General features: G+C 45.7%; 1 protein-coding gene across 1 annotated transcript in view; it reads right to left on the bottom strand.

The window, feature by feature from the left end:
* LOC133766332 (laminin subunit alpha-3-like) overlaps window positions 1-19,349 on the bottom strand; it is a 197,919-nt gene extending 178,570 nt beyond the window's left edge. Inside the window, 3 exon segments of the mRNA XM_062200018.1 lie at window positions 8,438-9,074; window positions 9,481-9,613; window positions 19,178-19,349. Coding sequence (XP_062056002.1) covers window positions 8,438-9,074; window positions 9,481-9,613; window positions 19,178-19,349 — 942 coding nt within the window.
* Window positions 19,350-20,719: the final 1,370 nt, after the last annotated feature.

Genomic DNA, 20,719 nt, shown 5'->3' with positions numbered 1-20,719 from the left:
AGGCGATGAGTGGAATTAGCAAGGTGGAGCGGGGTTTAGCCGTGACTCTGAGGAGGGAGCAGTCAGCTCGGCAGTGGCAGCACAGAGCAGTGGTAAAGAGTGTGAACTCTGCAGCCAGAGTTGCTGGGTTCCAGTCTTGGCTTCACCACATATTAGCTGTGTGATCTCAGACACATCACTAAACCTCTCTGTGTTTCAGCTGCCTCATCTATAAAATAAGTGTGTTAACGGCACCTCCCTCATAAGTTCATAAATTGCTGTGATGATTAAGGAGTCAATGGGGATATGGAGCTTTGGGACAGAACCAGGCATCAGTAAGAGCTATGTAAGTGTGTGCTCAATCCCTCCCCTGTGTTAGGCAGGAGATTGTTGGTTCCCAGGCTGCACTATCTTCTCACCATCCTGACCTTTCCTGGGTAGCACTTCTGGTTTTTTTGTTTTGTTTTGTTTTGTTTTTTTGGGTTTTTTTTACAGGCAGAGTGGATAGTGAGAGAGAGAGACAGAGAGAAAGGTCTTCCTTTTTGCCGCTGGTTCACCCTCCAATGGCTGCTGCAGCCAGCGCATCATGCTGAACCAAAGCCAGGAGCCAGGTGCTTCTCCTGGTCTCCCAAGCAGGTGCAGGGCCCAAGGACTTGGGCCATCCTCCACTGCCTTCCCAGGCCATAGCAGAGAGCTGGCCTGGAAGAGGGGCAACCAGGATAGAATCCGGCGCCCCAACCGGGACTAGAACCCGGTGTGCCAGCGCCGCAAGGCGGAGGATTAGCCTGTTAAGCCACAGCGCCGGCCACACTTCTGTTTTTTTTAAACAAGAACCACACGACTTCCACAGTCTTTCCTCTGGTGACAATTCCAGGTTTTCTCCTTTTCTTTTCTATCAGGCTAGTCTTTGGGGCTATTCTTGTTTTGTTTTGTTTTTTTAAGATTTTTTATTTATTTATTTGAGAGGTAGAGTTACAGACAGTGAGAGGGAGAGATAGAGAGAAAGGTCTTCCTTCCATTGGTTCACTCCCCAAATGGCCTCAACGGTAGGTGCTGTGCTGATCTGAAGCCAGGAGCCAGGTGCTTCTTCCTGGTCTCCTGTGTGGATGCAGGGGCCTAAGCACTTGGGCCATCCTCCACTGCCTTCGCAGGTCATAGCAGAGAGCTTGATTGGAAGAGGAGCAGCCGGGACTAGAATCGGCGCCTATATGGGATGCTGGTGCCTCAGGTAGAGGATAAACCTACTGCACCACAGTGCCAGCCCCCTGGGTACCACTTCAATACAAAGAATGCCAAACACCATGTGATGTAAAAGTAATGGAGAAACGGCTTCTTAAAACGGTGCATAAATAATCACTTAAAACTCATGTTACTCTCTAGCTAATATTTATTAATTCCACTTGTATGTTCTGCTCATCTAGGGCAGGAAAATCACTGTGGGAATACAATATCCTTGTAACACTGAGAAATTGGCAGGGCACATGGCACACAATGAGCTGGCTTTCTCCAGGGCAGTTTCCAGCCTGTTGGTGTTATGGATCCAATCAGCATGCTGGTAACTCTTTTTGGTAAAGCAGATGAAGGTTCTAGCCTCTGAGCAAATGCAACATGGCCCACACTGGATTTTAGTCCCACTTTCCACCACCTTGTCTGGGAGCACAGGCTGGTATACAGCACACCCGTAGGCAGCTCCATTGACTGGGACCACAGAGGTCCCAGTCATCTTAATAAGTCCTTTCCTTTCCAGGCAAACATCTCTAGAATGATATGTGAGAGCTAGTGCAGGTTTCTAAAGGCCTTCATGACAACAAGAAACAGATAACTGTGGGTACCTTAAAAATACATGCGGGGCTGGTGCTGTGGCATAGCAGGTGAAGCTACCGCCTGCAGTGCCAGCATCCCATATGGGCACTGGCTCGAGTCCTGGCTGCTCCACTTCTGATCCAGTTCTCTGCTAAGGCCTGGGAGAGCAGTAGAAGATGGCCCAAGTCTTTGTACCCACTTGGGAGACCTGGAGGAGGCTCTTGGTTCCTGGCTTCGGATCAGCGCAACTCCAGCCATTGCAGCCATCTAGGGAGTGAACCAGCGGATGGAAGACATCTCTCTCTCTCTTTCTCTCTCTCTCTCTCTCTCTCTCTCTGTTTCCCTGCCTCTGGCCCTCTGTATCTCTGCCTTTCAGGTAAATAAATAAATCTTTTTAAAAAATGTAAAAATGGACTCAAAAGATAAGTTTATTTTGATGTAAAATCCATAGTTTTTTTATAATGCATATTTTCCCTGAGCTTTTAGAAATTTTCTCATATAGAAGTTGATTACTGCATTTTGGGTTTGTAACTTCTCTTTTTTCCATATATGATTTAAAAGACAAATGTGAAGAATTATAATTTTATGTTAATGAACAACATATAAAGATACAATTTGTAGCAATAACATAAAGAATAGAGACAGAGCTGTATAGATGAAGAAGTTTGGATGCTATTGAAGTTGTGTTGGTATCAATCCAAATTGAAATATTATAAATTCAGGATGCTAATTGTAACCCCCAGAGTAACCATGAAGAAATAACTTCAAATTATACAGAAAACGAAGTGAGGAGGGAATCAAAATGCTGCACTACAAAAATCAATGAAACACAAAAGTAGGCAATGATAGAAGAATTAAGTAACCAAAAAGGAAAAAGATGTAGAAAAGCAATCACAAAATGATAGGAGTCCTTCCTTATTAGCAGTCACTTTGTAGAAATTGCCAATTAAAGGGCAGCGATTGATACGATGATTGTTCTTAAAGATCCAAGCATACGCTGTCTACAATGGACTGACTTTATATCCACAGACACAAGTAGGGTGAAAGTGAGGATAGCAAAAGACACTACAGGGATATTGTAACCAAGAGAACTAGGGTGTAACAGACAAGCTACAAGAGAAAAAGACAAAGATTACATATTGATTAAAGGGTCAATGCATCAAGGAGATAGAACAATTATACACATATCTGTACCAAACAACAACTGTAACGGGTTTAGCTACAGCCTCCTTACAAGTGAGGGGACAGAGTTAATGATAACCTTTGGTCCCCTGCTGTTCCTGTATTTCTTTCACTTAGACTGAGCGATTGATTCAGACTCCCAATGACAGCAGCAATTCACAGCATGAAACAGATCTTTTAATTCAAGGATTGGACATTGGCAGCTCCAACCGTTCCCAAGCAACACTAAAGATCCATAAGCTCCAGTAACCTGTGACTTGCGGCGGGATAAATGTAAATTTCTGCAACTGCTATATGGAACCTGCTTATTAGCTAGTCAGAGACCTTGGGTCTCCACAGGAAAACCTTTCTGTCCCTGTTCTCCAAATGTTTGGTACTTAAGCTTTCATTGCCGAACTTTGGCTAATACACACAAATGAGGAACAGATGATTTTTCTAAATAATTTTGTGCAACACAACTATTTACCTGACTACAGTCATTTGTCTAAAGTCGTAAAATAACTTTTAATGTTACTAATTGTTACAAATATGTCAATGGATACAATAAATGTTTTAGATTTCCCATTCAAGATTTCCACATCAGTTTCAAAAAGAAAAAGGCTCTTGGATGTTAACACAGGATTTTCTTTCACAACAGTTCTGTAACAGCCTTAAATACAGTTGCATTTCCTGTTTATGGCCATTAGTCCAAGTTACACAAACACAAGGCTAAGACTCTTGTGGTTTAGACCACTCTCACTCTTAGCCATAGCTTGTGTGCATTTCTCTATCGACGTTATTCATATCAAGTACACATCACCATACAGAAATCCAAGTGTAATGAATGAATGTCTACAAAATATGTTGAACTGTAACTGTACAAAATTTACAAGATTACAGGTTTTGGCAAGTGTGTACATTCCACCCCATATGAGTATACGCTTACAGCACTACAGCTGAAGCTAAACCAACATGACTTGCATTTCCCTTCTATTATCACCTCTGGAGTCGGAATGCATAGTAATATCCTTAGCTTCCATAGGCAAATAAACACTTAAAATGAAGGCACAAAGTGTGACATATTTCAGTTGTCATTACTTTCAACACAATGAATCGGAGTATTTTGCACATTATCCTTTGTAGTCGCTTCTTACAGCCTAACTGTATCTTCACTCCACTGCCCCTCCATTCAACATTTTCTGAGCACCCCTGCCCTGTTTCAGGCTCTGTGCTAAGTCAGTGGGGACAGCACAGTGAACACCCAGGATCCCTGAGTCACAAAACCCTTATATACCAAAAACACAGCATCTGAGCACCATTCAGTGTGCAACATCTTTCCAAATGAATTTTAAGGTCAGAGAAACTATGGTGAAGTTTTTCACACAACCAAGTTCAGATTTTTAGAATATCTTGCCTTTTGACTCAAGTTACCATTCAAGGAGCCGCATTGTTCTTAGAGATTTTCTAGCTAAAAAAACAAACCAAAAAAAAAAAAAAAACAGGTTTTATTCTATGAACTTTATTCTTTTTTTATTTTTTTCTAAAATCCTTTTGATCTGAAATTCTTTTGTTTATTTTTATTAATACAGAGAGAATATGTATTTCATAGGGACAACTCTAAGAAGATAATCATATTTCTCTCCCTCCCTCCCTCTCTCTAAATCCTGGCTGTTTGCCAGAGTTTGTTTTTAGAAAGTTCAGAGAGATGGAACTATTTTCCTAACTCTTCTCCAGTTTCCATCTCGAGCTGTACATGAACAGATTCAAGACAGGCATCACACAGACACAGCCGCCGGGTTAGTCAGGATCACCCTTCCCTTCTCGCACCTGTCTCCCACCCCACTCTGTCTTCTGAAAGGCAGCGGGCAGAGCCCTGACCTCTGGGACTCAGCGTGTCCTTCCTGCCCCGGCATGCTGCTCTGGAGTCAGCGACTGGTGTGCCTTCCAAGCCCTCCCTCCGTGGCAGAAGCAGAAACCATGCGTCAGCAGGGTTTTACTTTCAGGTGTACACCACAGATTCTCCCTCTGCAGGCTACACTCTGGCCTGCAGACACAGTTGGCTGGGTGACCTCAGAAAGCCACTTCCTACTCCGTCTAGGTCTGTGAGCCCCTGGGTCTGTGAGCCCCTCTTGAATGCCCTTAGCTAGAAACCCAATCTGAACAGGAAATAAGGACTTTTGTGGGTCCCCAGAACAGCTTGTCAACCTATGAGCAATAAGTAAGAGCACCAGCCAAGCAGAAAGGCGTCAGCCCCCCCCCCCCCCCCGGGAAAATCCCGGGCAGAAGACATGGCTGTGACTCTCAGACCCTTCCTGACATCCACTCTACCCACTATTAGGACAGTTCTCTCCAAAGCCGGGTGTGACAGCCACCCAGAGAGACACAAAAGCAAATACTATATGTTCTATTTACCCTTATTTTACTTAAAAATGAATAAGTCCAGGGGCGGATGCTATGGTATAGCAGGTTAAACCTCTGTCTGCAACACCGGCATCCTTTATGGGCACCAGTTCAAGACCCTGCTGCTCCTCTTCCAATCCAGCTCCCTGTTAATGCACCTGGGAAAGCAGCAGCAGATGACCCACGTGCTTGGGTCCCTGTACCCATGTGGGAGACCAAGAAGAAGCTCCTGGCTCCCACCTAGCCTAGCCCCAGCCATTGCAGCCATCTGGGGAGTGACCCAGCAGATAGGAAGATCTCTCCTCTTCCTCCTCCTCCTTTCTGTAACCCTGCCTTTCAAATAAAAAATAAATCTTTAAAAAACTGAACAAGTCCAGTACAGTCAAGTATCACTTAATGATGAGAATACAGTCTGAGAAATGCATACATTGTGTAAAATCAGAGTGTACTTGAGCAAACTCATAGAGCCACAGCATCACTGGGTGACCACTAATGGGACCTCCAACGTACGTGAGGCCTGCTGCTGACGGACCCATCATGCTACACGTGACTGTATTTAACATACAGAGTGATGTAGGGGCCTTCACCTAGTCCCCAAGTCACTCATGGTTCTGAACTCCTGTCCAAGGGAGAATGAGGGATGCCACTGGGCTCTCATCTGGTCCTGGCACATTACAGCTTACACGTGTCTGGTTAAGGGGACATATGGATTTTGCTTTAAATAGCAGGAGAGTTACAGAGCCTATATTGAAATAGGGAGTGACCAAGAAATCCTTTTGATTACCCAGGGCTCACTGGTTACATCATAGTAAAATACTTAAAAGGCTTTTTAAACTTAAAGATGTGCTACATGGTGAGTATTTTTTTTCACAAAAATTCCAAATTTGCTGACTTTCGTTGGGATGAAAAGTGGCTGCCAGTAATACACTTCCTGATAGATATTTACAGAACAATACAGCACTTACTCTGTGCCATAAAAATGCAGGGATTGTTTTAACAATGTGTGAAAAAGCCAACACTGTTCTAAGGAAATGCATGCTTTGGAAAGAGATTTTTGGAAAATACATGTTTGGAACTATTGCCATGTTTTCAGCAACAAAACATGGAAATGTGTAACTCCAAAACCATTCACAGTTGCACTCTCCAAAACCATGGAATAATTTTCTAATGTATTCTAATATTTCCCAATAGGAAACTTGCGGTGGCTTTTGAATATGTTGTTCAAAACCTTAACACACAACACCTTCCTTGTAGAAAAGACCGAATACCACTTGCAAAGGGAACAACTACCAGGCAGGTTTCTACTTAACAAAGTTTTCAGAGTAACTGAAGGAGGGGGCCGAACTCTGAGCGCCCAGATTCAGTGATGGGACGAAGCCTGTGCGGTCACACAGCGTCTGTCACTTAGTTTAATGCTCTACTGTCACCATCTGGAAATGTTTAATGATTTTCTTTTTTAACAAGGGCTCCGCATTTTGTTTTTTGCACACAACTCCATAAAATTCTGTAGCTGGTTCTGCCATTCAGCAGACAATACAGTTCATACATCTGAATCTACAATTTTTTAGGTATATAGGTATTTTCTGTTATGACAGCCACTAAAATCAAGGATTACTATCAAATGAACTTTAATGGTTATATAAGGGGTGAGCATTTAGCAAGCAGTGAAGATGGCCGCTACAAAGCCTGCATCCCTCATTGGAATACCTGAGTTCTCTATCTGGTAATGCACACCCCGACAGGCAGCAGTTCACATTCAAGTACTGCGGCTCCTGCCACTCACGTGGGAAACCCAGATTGAGTTCCTACTCCTTGGTCTGGTCTGCACAGCCCCAGTTGTTTCAAAAGACTGAAGTGGATAGAACATCTCTCTCTCAATCTCTCTCTCTCTCTCTTTCTCTCTTTCTCTCTCCCTCTCCTTGTCAAATTTAAAAAGATGTCCTTCATCACACGTGCTAATGTAAATTTGTTAAAAATAAAATAAATAAAAATAAATGATATTCATGATTACATTTATATATTTAAAATGTTACACACAATCTTAAGAAAAGCCAGAGAAAGCAAAAATTATTTGGGGGCCGCTTAAGAAAGGTAAACGTATTTTCCTCATCGTCATTTTCTTTTTCATTTCTTCTTGAATGTTTTATAATCTACGCGATATATTAACACGGTAAGACATGCAAATAGCTGATGAAGACATAAGAATGCGAATACACGCCCAGCTGGTCCTGCACGGAAGCGCACGGTGGAAACAAGCTCTGAAACACCCAGGCTCCAAACGACTCCCTCTTCTGGAACAGGTCCAGTCATCCGAAAAGCTCCCCGGGAGCGCGAGGGGAAGGGTTGGGCTAGCGGACTTGGGGTCAGGCCTGGGTTCAGAAGCCGCCACCCGACCTGATGTTACAGGTCCGACTCTCGGCCGCCTCCCTGAACTTGGTCCCAGCGCACGGCCCGGCGCGCACCAGCTGAGGGCGAAGCGCCACCGTCCCCACCGGGCGAGTGCGGCGCGCACTGCCGTTTCTCCCTCTGCCCACGGCGGCTGGCCGTGACCCTTCAGGCAGCAGGGGCGAAATGAGTCTCCCCGTGCCATCAGAGTGATGCCGCTGATGGACCCCAAAAGTTGTCTCGAGAAATACACCTCGGACGACACCCGCCGCCAACTTTTCCGAGTGAAGTGGGAAGCTGAAGAGCCTGGCCCGAGGCGCACGGGCGAAGCCCAGGAGCGGCCTCGAGGCGCGGCCGGCGCGGCCCAGGTGAGCTGGCGGGACGCGCCCACGGCGGCCGGCATCCCGAGCGCGCGGCTGCGGACATTCTCCTCCGCGTGCCGGAACCCGACCGCCGCAGCCTCCGCTCACCTGCCGCGCGCCGGCCGCACGCCTCGGGCGGCTGCTCCCGGCCACTGCTCGCACAGGGTCGCTGCCGGGGTCCCCGGGCAGTGCGCAGGGCGGAGGGCAGCCCTTCCCGGCGGCCCGGAGTCACCAGCGCGCGTGGGGGAAAGGGTCCAGTCCCCAGACCGCGGTGGGCTGGCCTGTGGGAAGGAACCGTTCCCCGCACCCCCTACCCCAGCCCTGCTCGCTCTCTCTGGAGACCTTACCTGGATGGTGTGGCCGCTGCCTGAGGCGGGAGGGCCCCCCACCAACTTGCAGTAGAGCTCGGGCTGGGGCCGCCCGCCGTCCCCGGGCCCGCGCTCCCCGCAGGTGGCCGTGGCCCAAATCCTCGCCGCCTCCGCCAGGTTGAAGTAGGGCGGATCCAGGCTGAGCCGAGCTCCGGCCCCGGGGTCCCAAGCGGCAGCGCTCCAGGCGGGCAGCACCCTCAGCAGCAGCAGCAGCTGAACGCGCGGCAGTGCCCGGCCCCACGCGCGCGCGCCCGCTGCCATCCCGCAGCGCAGGATCCCGCCGCCGAGCAGCCCGCAGAGGGGCTCCCAGACACTGCGGTGCCAGCGGGCGCCGCTCACCGCCCGCGTCTCGCCGAGCCCGCAGCACCAGGGGCAAGCGCAGCCTCGGGTGTGGGCGGTGCCGGAGCCGCACCCCGCGTGAAGCCCGCCACGTGGGGGCGGCTTCTCTCGCTCCGGAGCCTGCAGCTGCCCGGGCCGCGCCACCGGGCGGATCAGCACTGACAGCGCCCGGCCTCGGGCCAGCCAGCGCGGTCTCTGCGGGCGCGCTGGTACCGCGAGAGGCGTTCCCGGGCTCCCACCCAGCGGCGCGGCAGCAGCGGAGTCGGGACCGACCGGCCTTCCCAGGGCCAAGGGCCGAAATCACACCGTTCGCCTCTCCGGAGAGCCACGAGCTCAGACCGGAGCCAGAAAAACAACAACAACAACAACAACAAAAAAAAAAAAAAAAAAAAAAAAAAAAAAAACCCCCACACACAGCTCCTGACGGAGAGGCTTGCGGTAACTTTGAGTGAGATTAGCATAGGAAACTGCCACTTCCCTCAGAACTCTCTGTGGTTTTCCGGACAAGTATTGATCCGTCCTTTTTGCAAACCTGTGCGCCTACATCTTCGGGACTGGAGCCAACGGCGAGCCGCCGCGGATGGAAGGAGCTCCCCGAGGGCGTGGCGGGGCGCACACACTAAGTCCACAGCGCACAGTGCAAGGCGTGGATTGCGCGGCAGGAAAGCCTTCACACGCCCAACCTGCTGCATTTCCATGAGCCGGCCACCTCGCCAAAACGGAGCCCACGCAGGCCCTCTACGCCATCAGGGAGGGCGACCTTGCTGCGGGCCTGGGCCATCAGTAATGGCCGGGAGGAAGGAGGGGACTGGAGATCTGTGGGATAAAGAAGCGAAAGGGAGCAAGACGTGAGGGCAAGGCTTAGCAAGGTCCCAAAGCAGGGCTGAAAAGGTACAGTGGAAAGAACGCGAATGTTGGCATCCTAATCCCACGGTGACTGTTTTGGGAGGTGGGCCTTTGGGAGGCGACCAGGCCATGAGAGCGGAGTTCTGTGGACCAGTGCCCTTACAGATGAGCCCCCAGGGGCCGCCTGGCGCCTTCCACCCTGGGAGCCAGAAGGAAGCAATCCGGCTGTCTGCGAACCGGTAGTCCGGTCCTCCCCACACAGGGAACCCGCTGCATTCTTGATCTTGGACATCTCAGCTCCCCAGAACTGTGGGAAATAAATTCCCACTGCTTGTGGGCCGCTCAACGCTGGACAATTTATCTTAGCAGCCCAAAGGGAGCAAGAAAGAACTGATCAGTGTATTTATTAAATGCGGGGATATATTATAGGAGGAAGGAACTATGTCTGTATTTGTCCTTCCAAAATAAAAAGAAGGGAAATAAATGTGTGGGCAAGACCTATAAATTGGCTACATAAAAACTGAAAGTTTTTAGGTTCAAAAACATCCTAAATAAACAGAAATGGAAAACAAATGAGTGGAAGAAGCTTCATTCCACAAATGGCTTTCCTAGATTAAGTTTTTGCAAGAGAAGTGGAAAAAAGCTGAATGGGGCTAAGAGACCTAAGAAGCAATTCACAGAAAAATAAGTTTAAAATCTAATTTACTTTTTTGATGGTTTGTTTGACCTTCCTGGGAGTTGAAATGCAAGCAAAGCAGTGAGGCTCATCTCTCACCTATCCACCTGGTACTGATTTAGTGCCAAAGCTGAAGGTAGAAGAGAATTCAGGCAAACAAGTATGGCAACCTTGGTGGAAAAGAAAACTTTGTAAACTTTCAGGAAGGCAGTATATTCACTGCTTAGCAAATGACTCCTATGTAAATGTATTTTGCCCTAACAATTCCACTTACAGAAAGTTCTCAAGAAATAATTTGGGAGTTTTGGAAAGATTTCATGGCAAGGACTTAATAGAGCTATTTATAATATTTTTTAAATTTAAGGAATCTAAATGTCCAATAACGAGGACCTGCCTGAGTAAATTATGGCATAACAACATAATTAAATATTATGTCCACTAAAATGTTCTTAGAGAAGTGTATTTGTTGACAGAGAAAGTTGTTTGTAATAGTTAACAGAGAGAAGATATACAATAAAGTATGTACATCAACAAAAAGCAGTCATATTTTTAAATACTAGCAATAAGCAATCAAAATGAATAAAATAATTTCATTTACAATAGAATCAGAAAGACAAAATTCTTAGGAACAAATTTAACAAAAAAGTATAGTATGTGTAAAATAAAAACTACGAAGCATCTTTGAAAGAAGTTTTAGAAGACCTAAATAAATGGAAAGACATGTTCATGGAATGCAGACAATATTGTTAAAAAATAAGTGATGCTCAAACAATCTACAGATTCAGCAGAATCCTTATCAAAATCTCAGCTTATTTTTTTTTTTCAGGAATCTATGATGTGATCTTAAAATTCCTGTGGAAATGCAAGGGATCCAGAATAGTCAAATAAGAATAATAAGAGCAAACTTAATGAATTCATACTTCTTATACTTCTTGCTGTCAAGACTTAATATAATGACACAGTAATTAAGAAAGGTGGAACTGGCTTAAGGGTAAACATATAGATCCATGGAATAGAAATGAGAGTGCAGAAATAAACCCTTTTGTTAGGGCCAATTGATTTTTTTTTTTTTTTTTTTTTTTTTGTCTGGCAGCGTGGATAGTGAGAGAGAGTGGCAGAGAGAAAGGTCTTCCTTTACTGTTGGTTCACCCTCCAATGGCCGCTGCGACCCGCGCACCGCACTGATCCAAAGCCAGGAGCCAGGTGCTTCCTCCTAATCTCCCATGCGGGTGCAGGGCCCAAGCACCTGGGCCATCCTCCACTGCCCTCCCAGGCCACAGCAGAGAGCTGCCCTGGAAGAGGAGCAACCAGAACAGAATCCGGCGCCCCGACTGGGACTAGAACCCTGGGGTGCCGTGCTGGCGCAGCAGGTAGAGGATTAGCCTAGTGAGCCACGGAGCTGGCCAGGGCCAATTGATTTCTAACAGGACGCTAAAAGACTATTCTTTGGGTACATAATCATTTCAATATACTGCTGGCACAACTGGATATCCACAAGCAAAAGAATTGACTTCTAACCCAACCTCACACCATCTACAAATTTAACTCAAGCAAGATGGTCAGAGATCTAAAGTTAAGAGCAGAAACTATAAAACTCTTAGACAAAAATGTAGGAGTAAGTCTTCTTGACTTTGGATTGACAGTAGTTTCTTAGTATGATGTTAATAACACAGACAACAACAATAAAACAAATGTAAAGACCTGTGTTTCAAGACACCCTCAATAAAGTAAAAGAGAGCCCAAAGAATAGGAAAAAATATTTGCAAATAATATATCTGATGAGATTCATATCCAGAATAACTTTCAACTCAACCATTAAAAAAAACAATTAGATGACATGCAAAGGACTTGAATAGACATTTATCTTCAAAGAAGATGTAAAAATGGTCAATAAGCATATGAAAAGATGTTTAGCATTTGTCATCAAGGAAATGCAAATCAAAACCACAATGAGATGCTATCTACCCACTAGGACAGCCAAAATAAAAAATACAAGTAATAAACAAGTATTGGTGAAGATGGGGAAAAACTGAAACTCTCATACATGACTAGTGGGAATGCAAAATGGTTCAGATACCCTGAAAAATGCTTTGGCAGCTCCTCAAAAAGCGAAACATAATGTTGCCATATGACTGAGCAATTCCAATCTTAATGCAATATACCCAAGAGAACAGAAAACATACAAGTGGGCTTCAGAAAGTTAATGAATTCAAAGAAGAGCATTGTCCATGAACTTTTGAGGCCCTTCATAGCTACATGAAAACTCATGCATGAATATTCAGAGCAGCATTATTTATATTAGCCGAAATGAAAATAAGTCAGTGTTTGCCAACTGAAGAATGGATAAATAAAATGTGATGTATCCACACAATGGACTAGCAGTCACCCATAAAAAGGAATGAAGTTCTGACACATGCTTACAACATGGGTGAACCTTGAAAACAGTACACCAAATTAAATAACCAACACACAAAAGGCCACATGGATGCGGGGTTTCATTTTGGAGTGATAGAAATGTTCTAGGATTAAATAGTGGTGACATTTGTACAATTCTGGGGCTGTACTAAAAACCACTAATTTATGTACTTATGAACTTGAGGCATATAAATTATACACAAATGACTCTGCTACTAAAATTGTGAAACTGAAGTATATGTTGAACATAAGAGTCTATATGAGTGCCTATGTGTGTGTGTGTATGTGTGCATGGGCCTGTGTATCAAAGTGGAAAGCTGTAACAGGATATTCAAAAGTGGATAGACAGGATGGAGAGAAAGTATTTTTATGTTTATTTCCTTTTTTTTACTTACATATATTTAAAAATTTTTTCTGAATAAAGAACCTGTATTGCTTTTGTTCTAAATAGAATTTCTACAATATTCTAAGAAAACAATTAACTGAATGTGTATCCCTGCCTGGAACCATCCTGGGCAAGGGGATGTGTTGCTACCTAAGTTGATGAAAGAAAATTGAAAAAGAAGTGAGAATAGACTTTACATATTTTCAAACACCCTTTCAGATATAAGATTATTTGAAAGAAAATATTCAGGCCGGCGCCGCGGCTCAATAGGCTAATCCTCCGCCTGCTGTGCCAGCACGGCACCCCGGGTTCTAGTCCCAGTCAGGGTGCCAGATTCTGTTCTGGTTGCCCCTCTTCCAGGCCAGCTCTCTGCTGTGGCCCGGGAGTGCAGTGGAGGATGGCCCAAGTCCTTGGGCCCTGCACCCACATGGGAGACCAGGAGGAAGCACCTGGCTCCTGGCTTCGGATCAGCGCGGTGGGCTGGCCGCAGCGGCCATTGGAGGGTGAACCAACGGAAGGAAGACCTTTCTCTCCGTCTCTCTCTCTCTCTCACTGTCCACTCTGCCTGTCAAAAAAAAAAAAGAAAAAAATTTTTAAAAAAAAGAAAATATTCAACAAGTGGCTAAGATTCCAAGATTATTTTATTAATATGCAAATACAAAAGCAAAGTCTAAATTAAAGAAGTTCATCTCTACACAGGCCAACAACTCTTCCACCCTGCCAGGTCACTTCCCTGTGATGTTCTAATCTATCAGGAACCTCGGCAGCAGTGAGCTCAAGTCAAGCCTTTGTTCTCAGAACACTTCCTATTTGCCATCAAAGGCAACATTTAATGTATGACATAAAATTTATTGTATACTGACGGTATTCCTCTTTAATGTGTTTTATTGCATTCCGTAGCCAGAGGATAAGTCATATCATCGACCTCTCACTGCGATTGCAGTTTAAAAATAACTTGTGGTCTCCAATACAGTACGTGTGTTTGCTTACTGAGAACAGCTTTAAAGGTGGTCAAATAAAAGCTACATATCCAAAGTTAATATTTGCTAGTAAAGTTCTCTCTGTAAAGATTATGTATCCAAAACAAACAGCCAGGGAGCACCTACCCTCTAAGGTCTGGATACTGGAGAAAGATAAATGATGAAAATAATGCTACCCTATGGAAGGGGGGGTGACCATTGTCCTACAGCTCATTTTATTAAGAAGTTATTTGTTTTCTTTTTATTTGCTTATTTATTTACTTTAGAGTCAGAGAGCGAGAGCGAGAGAGAGAGAGAGAGAAAGCTCTCCCATCTTCTGGTTCACTCCCTGAAATGCCTGCAATGGCAAGGCTGGGCGAGGCTAACATTCAACCACTTGAGCTATCACCTGCTGCCTCTCAGGGTGTACATTAGCAAAAAGCTGGAACCAGAAGCAAAGCTAGGACTTGAACCCAGGCACTATGATATGGGATGTGGGCATCCTGAGCAATTTTTTTTTAAGATTTATTCATGGGGCCGGCACTGTGGCATAGCAGTTAAAGCTGGTGCCTGCAGTGCCAGCATCCCATATGGGCACCAGTTCGAGACCCGGCTGCTCCACTTCCAATCCAGCTCTCTGCTATGGCCTGAGAAAGCAGTAGAAGATGGCTCAAGTTCTTGGGCCCCTGCACTCGCGTGAGAGACCTGGAAGAAGCTCCTGGCTCCTGGCTTTGGATCGGTGCAGCTCCAGCCTTTGTGGCCATCTAGGGAGTGAGCCAGCAGATGGAAGACCTCTCTCTCTCTCTTTCTCTCTCTCTGCCTCTCCTTCTCTTTGTGTGTAACACTGACTTTCAAATAAAAAATAAATCTTTTTTTTTTTTTTAAAGAGAGAAGAAGGAGAGGCAGAGAGAGAGACTTCCATCTGCTGGTTCACTCCGCAATTGGATGCAACAGCCGGAGCTGTGCTGGTGTGAAGCCAGGAGCCAGGAGCTTCCTCTGAGTCTCCTACTCTGGGACAGGGGCCCAAGGAGTTAGTTCATCTTCTACTGCTTTCATAGGCCACAGCAGACAGCTGGATCGGAAGTGGAGCAGCTGGGACTCCTACTGGTGCCCATATGGGATGCTGGCACTGTCAGCAGCGGCTTTACCTGCTACGCCACAGTACCGGCCCCCAGGGCAATTTCTTATAGGTCAAATGCCCATTCCCTCTTCTAAAGTTTAAATGAAGGAATGTATAAGGGCAAATGCTTTTAAATACAAAAGCAAACACACTTGTGTTTTTAAGGTAATAGTGGGTTATTATGTTTTAATGAAAACAATGCTTGAAGGAAGTAAATGACTTGCCTAAGTTTTAAGAAAAATAGAGGGGCTGGCCCTTTGGCATAGCAGGTGAGGCTGCCACCTGCAGTGCTGGCATCCCATATGGGCACTGGTTTGAGACCTGACTGCTCCACTTCCAATCGAGCTCACTGCTATGGGAAAGCAGTGGAAGATGGCCCGGGTCCTTGGGCCCCTGCACCTGTATGGGAAACCTGGAAGAGACTCCTGACTCCTGGGCTCCTGGCTCCTGGCTTTGGATCGGCTCAGCTCTGGCCATTGTGACCATCTGGGGAGTGAACCAGTGGATAGAAAACCTCTATCTCTGCCTTTCAAATAAATAAATAAATAAATCTTAAAAAATAATAGGAACAATGAATGGGCCCCAGGACTTTTGATTCCAAGCTCATGCTCCTAGAAGGACCAAGGTGAGGCCCATCTGCAGTGTGAAGTATCCTGAGCACAAGAGCAGCTACTGCATTACTTGCCCTTAGAGGTAGGTGGGACAGACACGCACAGTTAGATGTAAGAAAACCAGGCTAACGCAAGTGCATTGGGGTTTGGCTGTCCTCCCAATACTTCCGAAATGATTCATGCCTAGCTATGTACTTCAGATCTTAAGAGGGAAGCACAATTTGCCATGCCATTGTTGAAAAGAATTTCCCTAGAGTCAAGAACCCAGACATGCAACTGTGATAAACCCAGTGTGCCTTGCGAGGACCTGGTCAAACTCCAGTGACCATGTAGTAATATTCAGCGATTGGCCCAACATTGTAATCGTGGTTTGCATTCCTGTAAGTCAGAGCACAGGTTTTCTTCTTCTCTTTCGATTCCCTCCCCCATTACAGCAACTTTTCCCTTCTGTCCTCCCAAGTCCTCCTAGGAATATGAACGGGGATCAGAAATCTGCATCCGGGGCCAGCGCTGTGGCACAGCGGGTTAAAGCCCTGGCCTGAGTGCCGGCATTCCATATGGGTGCTGCTCCACTTCCTATCCAGCTCTCTGCTATGGCCTGGGATAGCAGTAGAAGATGGTCCAAGTCCTTGGGACCCTGTACTCACGTGGGAGACCTGGAAAAAGCTCCTGGCTCCTGGCTTCGGACTGACGCAGCTCCAGCTGTTGCGGTCAATGGGAGTGAACCACCGGATGGAAGACCTCTCTCTGCCTCTACCTCTCTCTGTAACTCTGTCTTTCAAATAAATAAAAAAGAAGTCTTAAAAAAAAGAAATCTGTGTCCTATTTTTTTATTCTTCTTCAAGTTGTATTATTAAACTACAACATCTTGTCATCAGCTCGCTTGGCTTAATGAACTGATTGCAGAAGTTTCCGTCTTTCATTGTCCCTTCATAGGGAAAACCATGATGTCACCGAAGGCTAATAGCAGTATATGGATCACCAATAGCAACGAAAAGAATACAAAGCAAAGCAGGAAAACCAGAGGCAATTCTCCTTGTAATTCCACGTACTCGGGAGGCATAGAAGGAACCAGGCAATGAGTGAAGTTTCACGGTCTGACTGGTTAGCTCCATAGCAAACTCTAGGCTGGAAAACATGTTTCCGGGGGGCCAGCGCTATGGTGCAGTGGGTTAACGCCTTGGTCTGAAGTGCCAGCATCCCAGGTGGGCACGCCGGTTTGAGTCCCGGCAGCTCCACTTTCGATCCAGCTCTCTGCTATGGCCTGGGAAAGCAGTAGAAGATGGCCCAAGTCCTTGGGCCCCAGCACCTGCGTGAGAGACCTGGAAGAAGCTCCTGGCTCCTGACTTTGGATCAGCCCAGCTCTGGCCATTGTGGTCCATTGGGGAATGAACAGTGGATTGAAAACATCTCTCTCTCTCTCTCTGTGTAACTCTGATTTTCTTTCTTTCTTTCTTTCTTTTTTTTTTTAATTTGACAGGCAGAGTTAGTGAGAGAGAGAGACAGAGAGAAAGGTCTTCCTTCCATTAGTTCATTCCCCAAATGGCCGCCACGGCCTGCGCTGCGCCAATCGGAAGCCAGGAGCCAGGTGCTTCTCCTGGTCTCCCATGCGGGTGCAGGGCCCAAGCACTTGGGCCATCCTCCACTGCCTTCCTGGGCCAAAGCAGAGAGCTGGACTGGAAGAGGAACAACCAGGACTGGAACCCGGTGCCCATATGGGATGCCGGCGCCGCAGGCGGAGGATTAACCAAATGAGCCATGGTGCCGGCCCCATAACTCTGATTTTCAAATAAATAAATAAATCTTTTTTAAAAATTTGAAAAAATTTTTAAAAATGTTTCCAAACCCAGTCATTTTATTTAAAAATAAATAGCCATTCATTCTTCTCTCATGACCTCAGGACCCTTGCATAGAAAGAATTTTACCAACTGCATTTCTTACATATTTTTCCATATTATTAAAGAGCTACCTAATTGCAAATGTAGGTGTTTAATTAGCATGAAATAATTAGCTAAGGATCATTCCTGTTCAAAGTGGGGAAAAAAAAGTGTGGTTCCACTGGTCTACATTGCCATATAGATCCTAAATAAAGGCAGGATTGTTTTTTGTTTTCTGTTTTTGTTTTTGTTTTGTTTTGTTTTGTTTTAAAGATTTATTGATTTGATTTGAAAGGCAAAGTTACAGAAAGAAAAGGGAAGACAGAGAGACTTTCAACTGCTGGTTCACTCCCCAAAAGGCCGCAAAGATTAGGGATTGGCCAGGTTGAAGCCAAGAGCCAGAAGCTTCTTCCAGGTTTCCCACGTGGGTGCAGGGGCCTAAGGACTTAGGCCATCTTCTGCTGCCTTCCCTGACTCATTAGCAGGGAGCTGGATTGGAAGTGGAGCATCCAGGACTCGGACCTGCGCCCATATGGGTAGTCAGCATTGCAGAAGGCAGCTTAACCTGCTGTGCCACACCACAGGCCTAAAGATAGGGCTTATATTAGTCATTCTGAAAACTGAAAATTGCCCCAGGCCCCTGGGCCGCAGGCATCACAACTCTAAAAGCCACCCATTTTTGTTTATAGATAAGGAAGTTGAAGTCAAGAGACTTGTCCAAGTCCTCATTACCAAGGAATGGCTTCCAGGATCCAGCCATGTGCCTGCCTGGGATTACAGCACTTATCCCTGGCTCCCTTTCAACTTCAGGCCTCACTGCTCCAGGGCCCCAGGTCGAAGGGCTCCTTGGAAAGTAGTGATGCCCTCTTGCCATATGACCTTTGCCTGGTTCATCTGCAGAACTCAGAATCCCCAGAGTTAAGCCGACCAGAGTGAAATTCTCCTCCCGGGCATATCCAGTCACTGCAGGCAGGCTGCAGCTTTGGCTGGAAAGTTGACAATGGTACCTCCTGTTAGGGCACTCCCTGGGCAGTTAGCACTGCCAAAGAACCTATGAAAAATTCACATTCCAGTTGCATGAATTTCCTTCCAGTTCCTGCTTCACACCCTCCAGTTTAGCCCTTATGTGAAATATGCAGTTGGGCAGAGCAGGTAATTTTATACATTCGTTATTAAGGAGGACCCTTTTTTTCCACCCTAGGTGTGTGTTACCACAAGCAGTAGTTCTGAGATAAAAGAAAGTCTGTAGCTATGTAATAGTACCTTTTCTTTACAATGATTTTTTTTTCCTTAACACCCCAGAGCGATCCTGCACAGCAAGCAGGTGGAAACTATTAGTCTTCTTTGTTGATGAGTAAAAATAAAGTAGTGAGTAATTAAATGATTTTTCTCAAGCTTGGGGATTTAAGGAATGGAGACTTCATTGTCTTGACAGGAGGGTCAGTGATTGGGCAGAGCTGAGTCACAGTTAGAAGGCATTCTCTAAATTACCTTCTTGCATCATTTTCACATTTTCCCCTTCCTGGTCACTCTGCATATAAGGAGTTGAATAGTCTCTATGAAAATGGGAGTTAATGCTACCCGTAGGGTAAAAATATGTCATCACCTCGTGTCCAAACACACTGAACTTGGTTTCTAGGTTCAAAGTACGTTCAAGGCACATTTTGCCAAACAGACTCAATAAAGGGCGATATAACAATAACGCCTGTAGTTTCCTTAGGGATAGGAGCTAGTGCAAAGATTCTTTTTCCTTTGTATCCTTCAAGACGGCCACAGAAGACTTCTATACAGAATAACAGGTTAGTGATTCTTTGTCAAAATTCAGATTAAACTAATTTTACTTGAACCCTAGAGTGTAAGGGTTCTAGATAATGCTGTAGACAATGTAGTCACTGAGCTCTCTCATCATTTAACGCTCTCTTTTTTTTAGAGTCAAGATTAACTTTTGATTGAGGATTTTTTTTTCTTTTTTTAAAGATTTATTTATTTATCTGAAAGACTTACACAGAGTTAGAAGGAAAGAGAGAGAGAGAGAGAGAGAGAGAGAGAGAGGTCTTCCATCCACTGGTTGACTCCCCAATTGGCTACAAAGCCCAGAGCTGCTCTGATCCGAAGCCAGGAACCAGGAGCCTCTTCCAGGTCTCCCATGTGGGTGCAGGGGCCCAAGGACTTGGCCATCTTCTACTGCTTTCCCAGGCCATAGCAGAAAGCTGGATGCGAAGTGGAGCAGCTAGGTCTCAAACTGGCACCCATATGGGATGCCATCACTGAGGGTGGTGGCTTTACCCACTACACCACAGTGCTGGCCCCATTTAATACCCTTTAATAACCCTCTTAGGGGCTGGCGTTGTAGTATAGAAGGTTAAACCTCCACCTGCAATGTCAGCATTCCACATGGGCACCAATTTGAGTCCTGGCAGCTCTGCTTCTGATCCAATTCCCTGCTAATGCACCTGGGGAGAGCAGCAGAGGACAGCCTAAGGACTTGGGCCTCTGCACCCACAAGGGAGACCTGGAATAAGTTCCTGGCTCCTGGCTTTGGCCTGATCCAGCTCTGGCTATCTGGCTGTTGCAGCCATTTGGAAAGTGAACCAGCGGATGGAAGATCTCTCTCTCTCTCTCTCTCTCTCTATCTATCTATCTCTACCTTTCAAATAAATAAATGCATATTTAAAAAAAATAAAACAACCCTCTTAATACTGAGCAGTCCACAAGAAAAAAATGGGAGTGCTTACTTCCACATTGTTAAGAAGACAATGTAGATGCAACTTGATCAATTCCACACTTTTTTGCTCTAGATTTATAGGGCACTTAGTAATGTTTGTGGGACTTACCGTTTGTTTCTTTTTCCCAGACATAAATTCCAAAGAGGATTCTGAAGGTGGCTGGTTATAGATAGATCCAGGGCAAGTTTGCTCCAGGCATGTGAAACAACTTAAAGATATGAGTGTGCTACCTATGTGGCCCTGAGGGAGTAGGGAGATGAGAATGGGGCAAGTGAATGGCAGGTCTGCAAGTACAGGTGTGGCGTAG

Source organism: Lepus europaeus, chromosome 9 (assembly GCF_033115175.1).
Source record: "Lepus europaeus isolate LE1 chromosome 9, mLepTim1.pri, whole genome shotgun sequence".
Taxonomy (NCBI): Eukaryota; Metazoa; Chordata; class Mammalia; order Lagomorpha; family Leporidae; genus Lepus; species Lepus europaeus.
The sequence above is the reverse complement of the archived record's forward strand: the minus strand, read 5'-3'. Positions and strand labels throughout refer to the sequence as shown.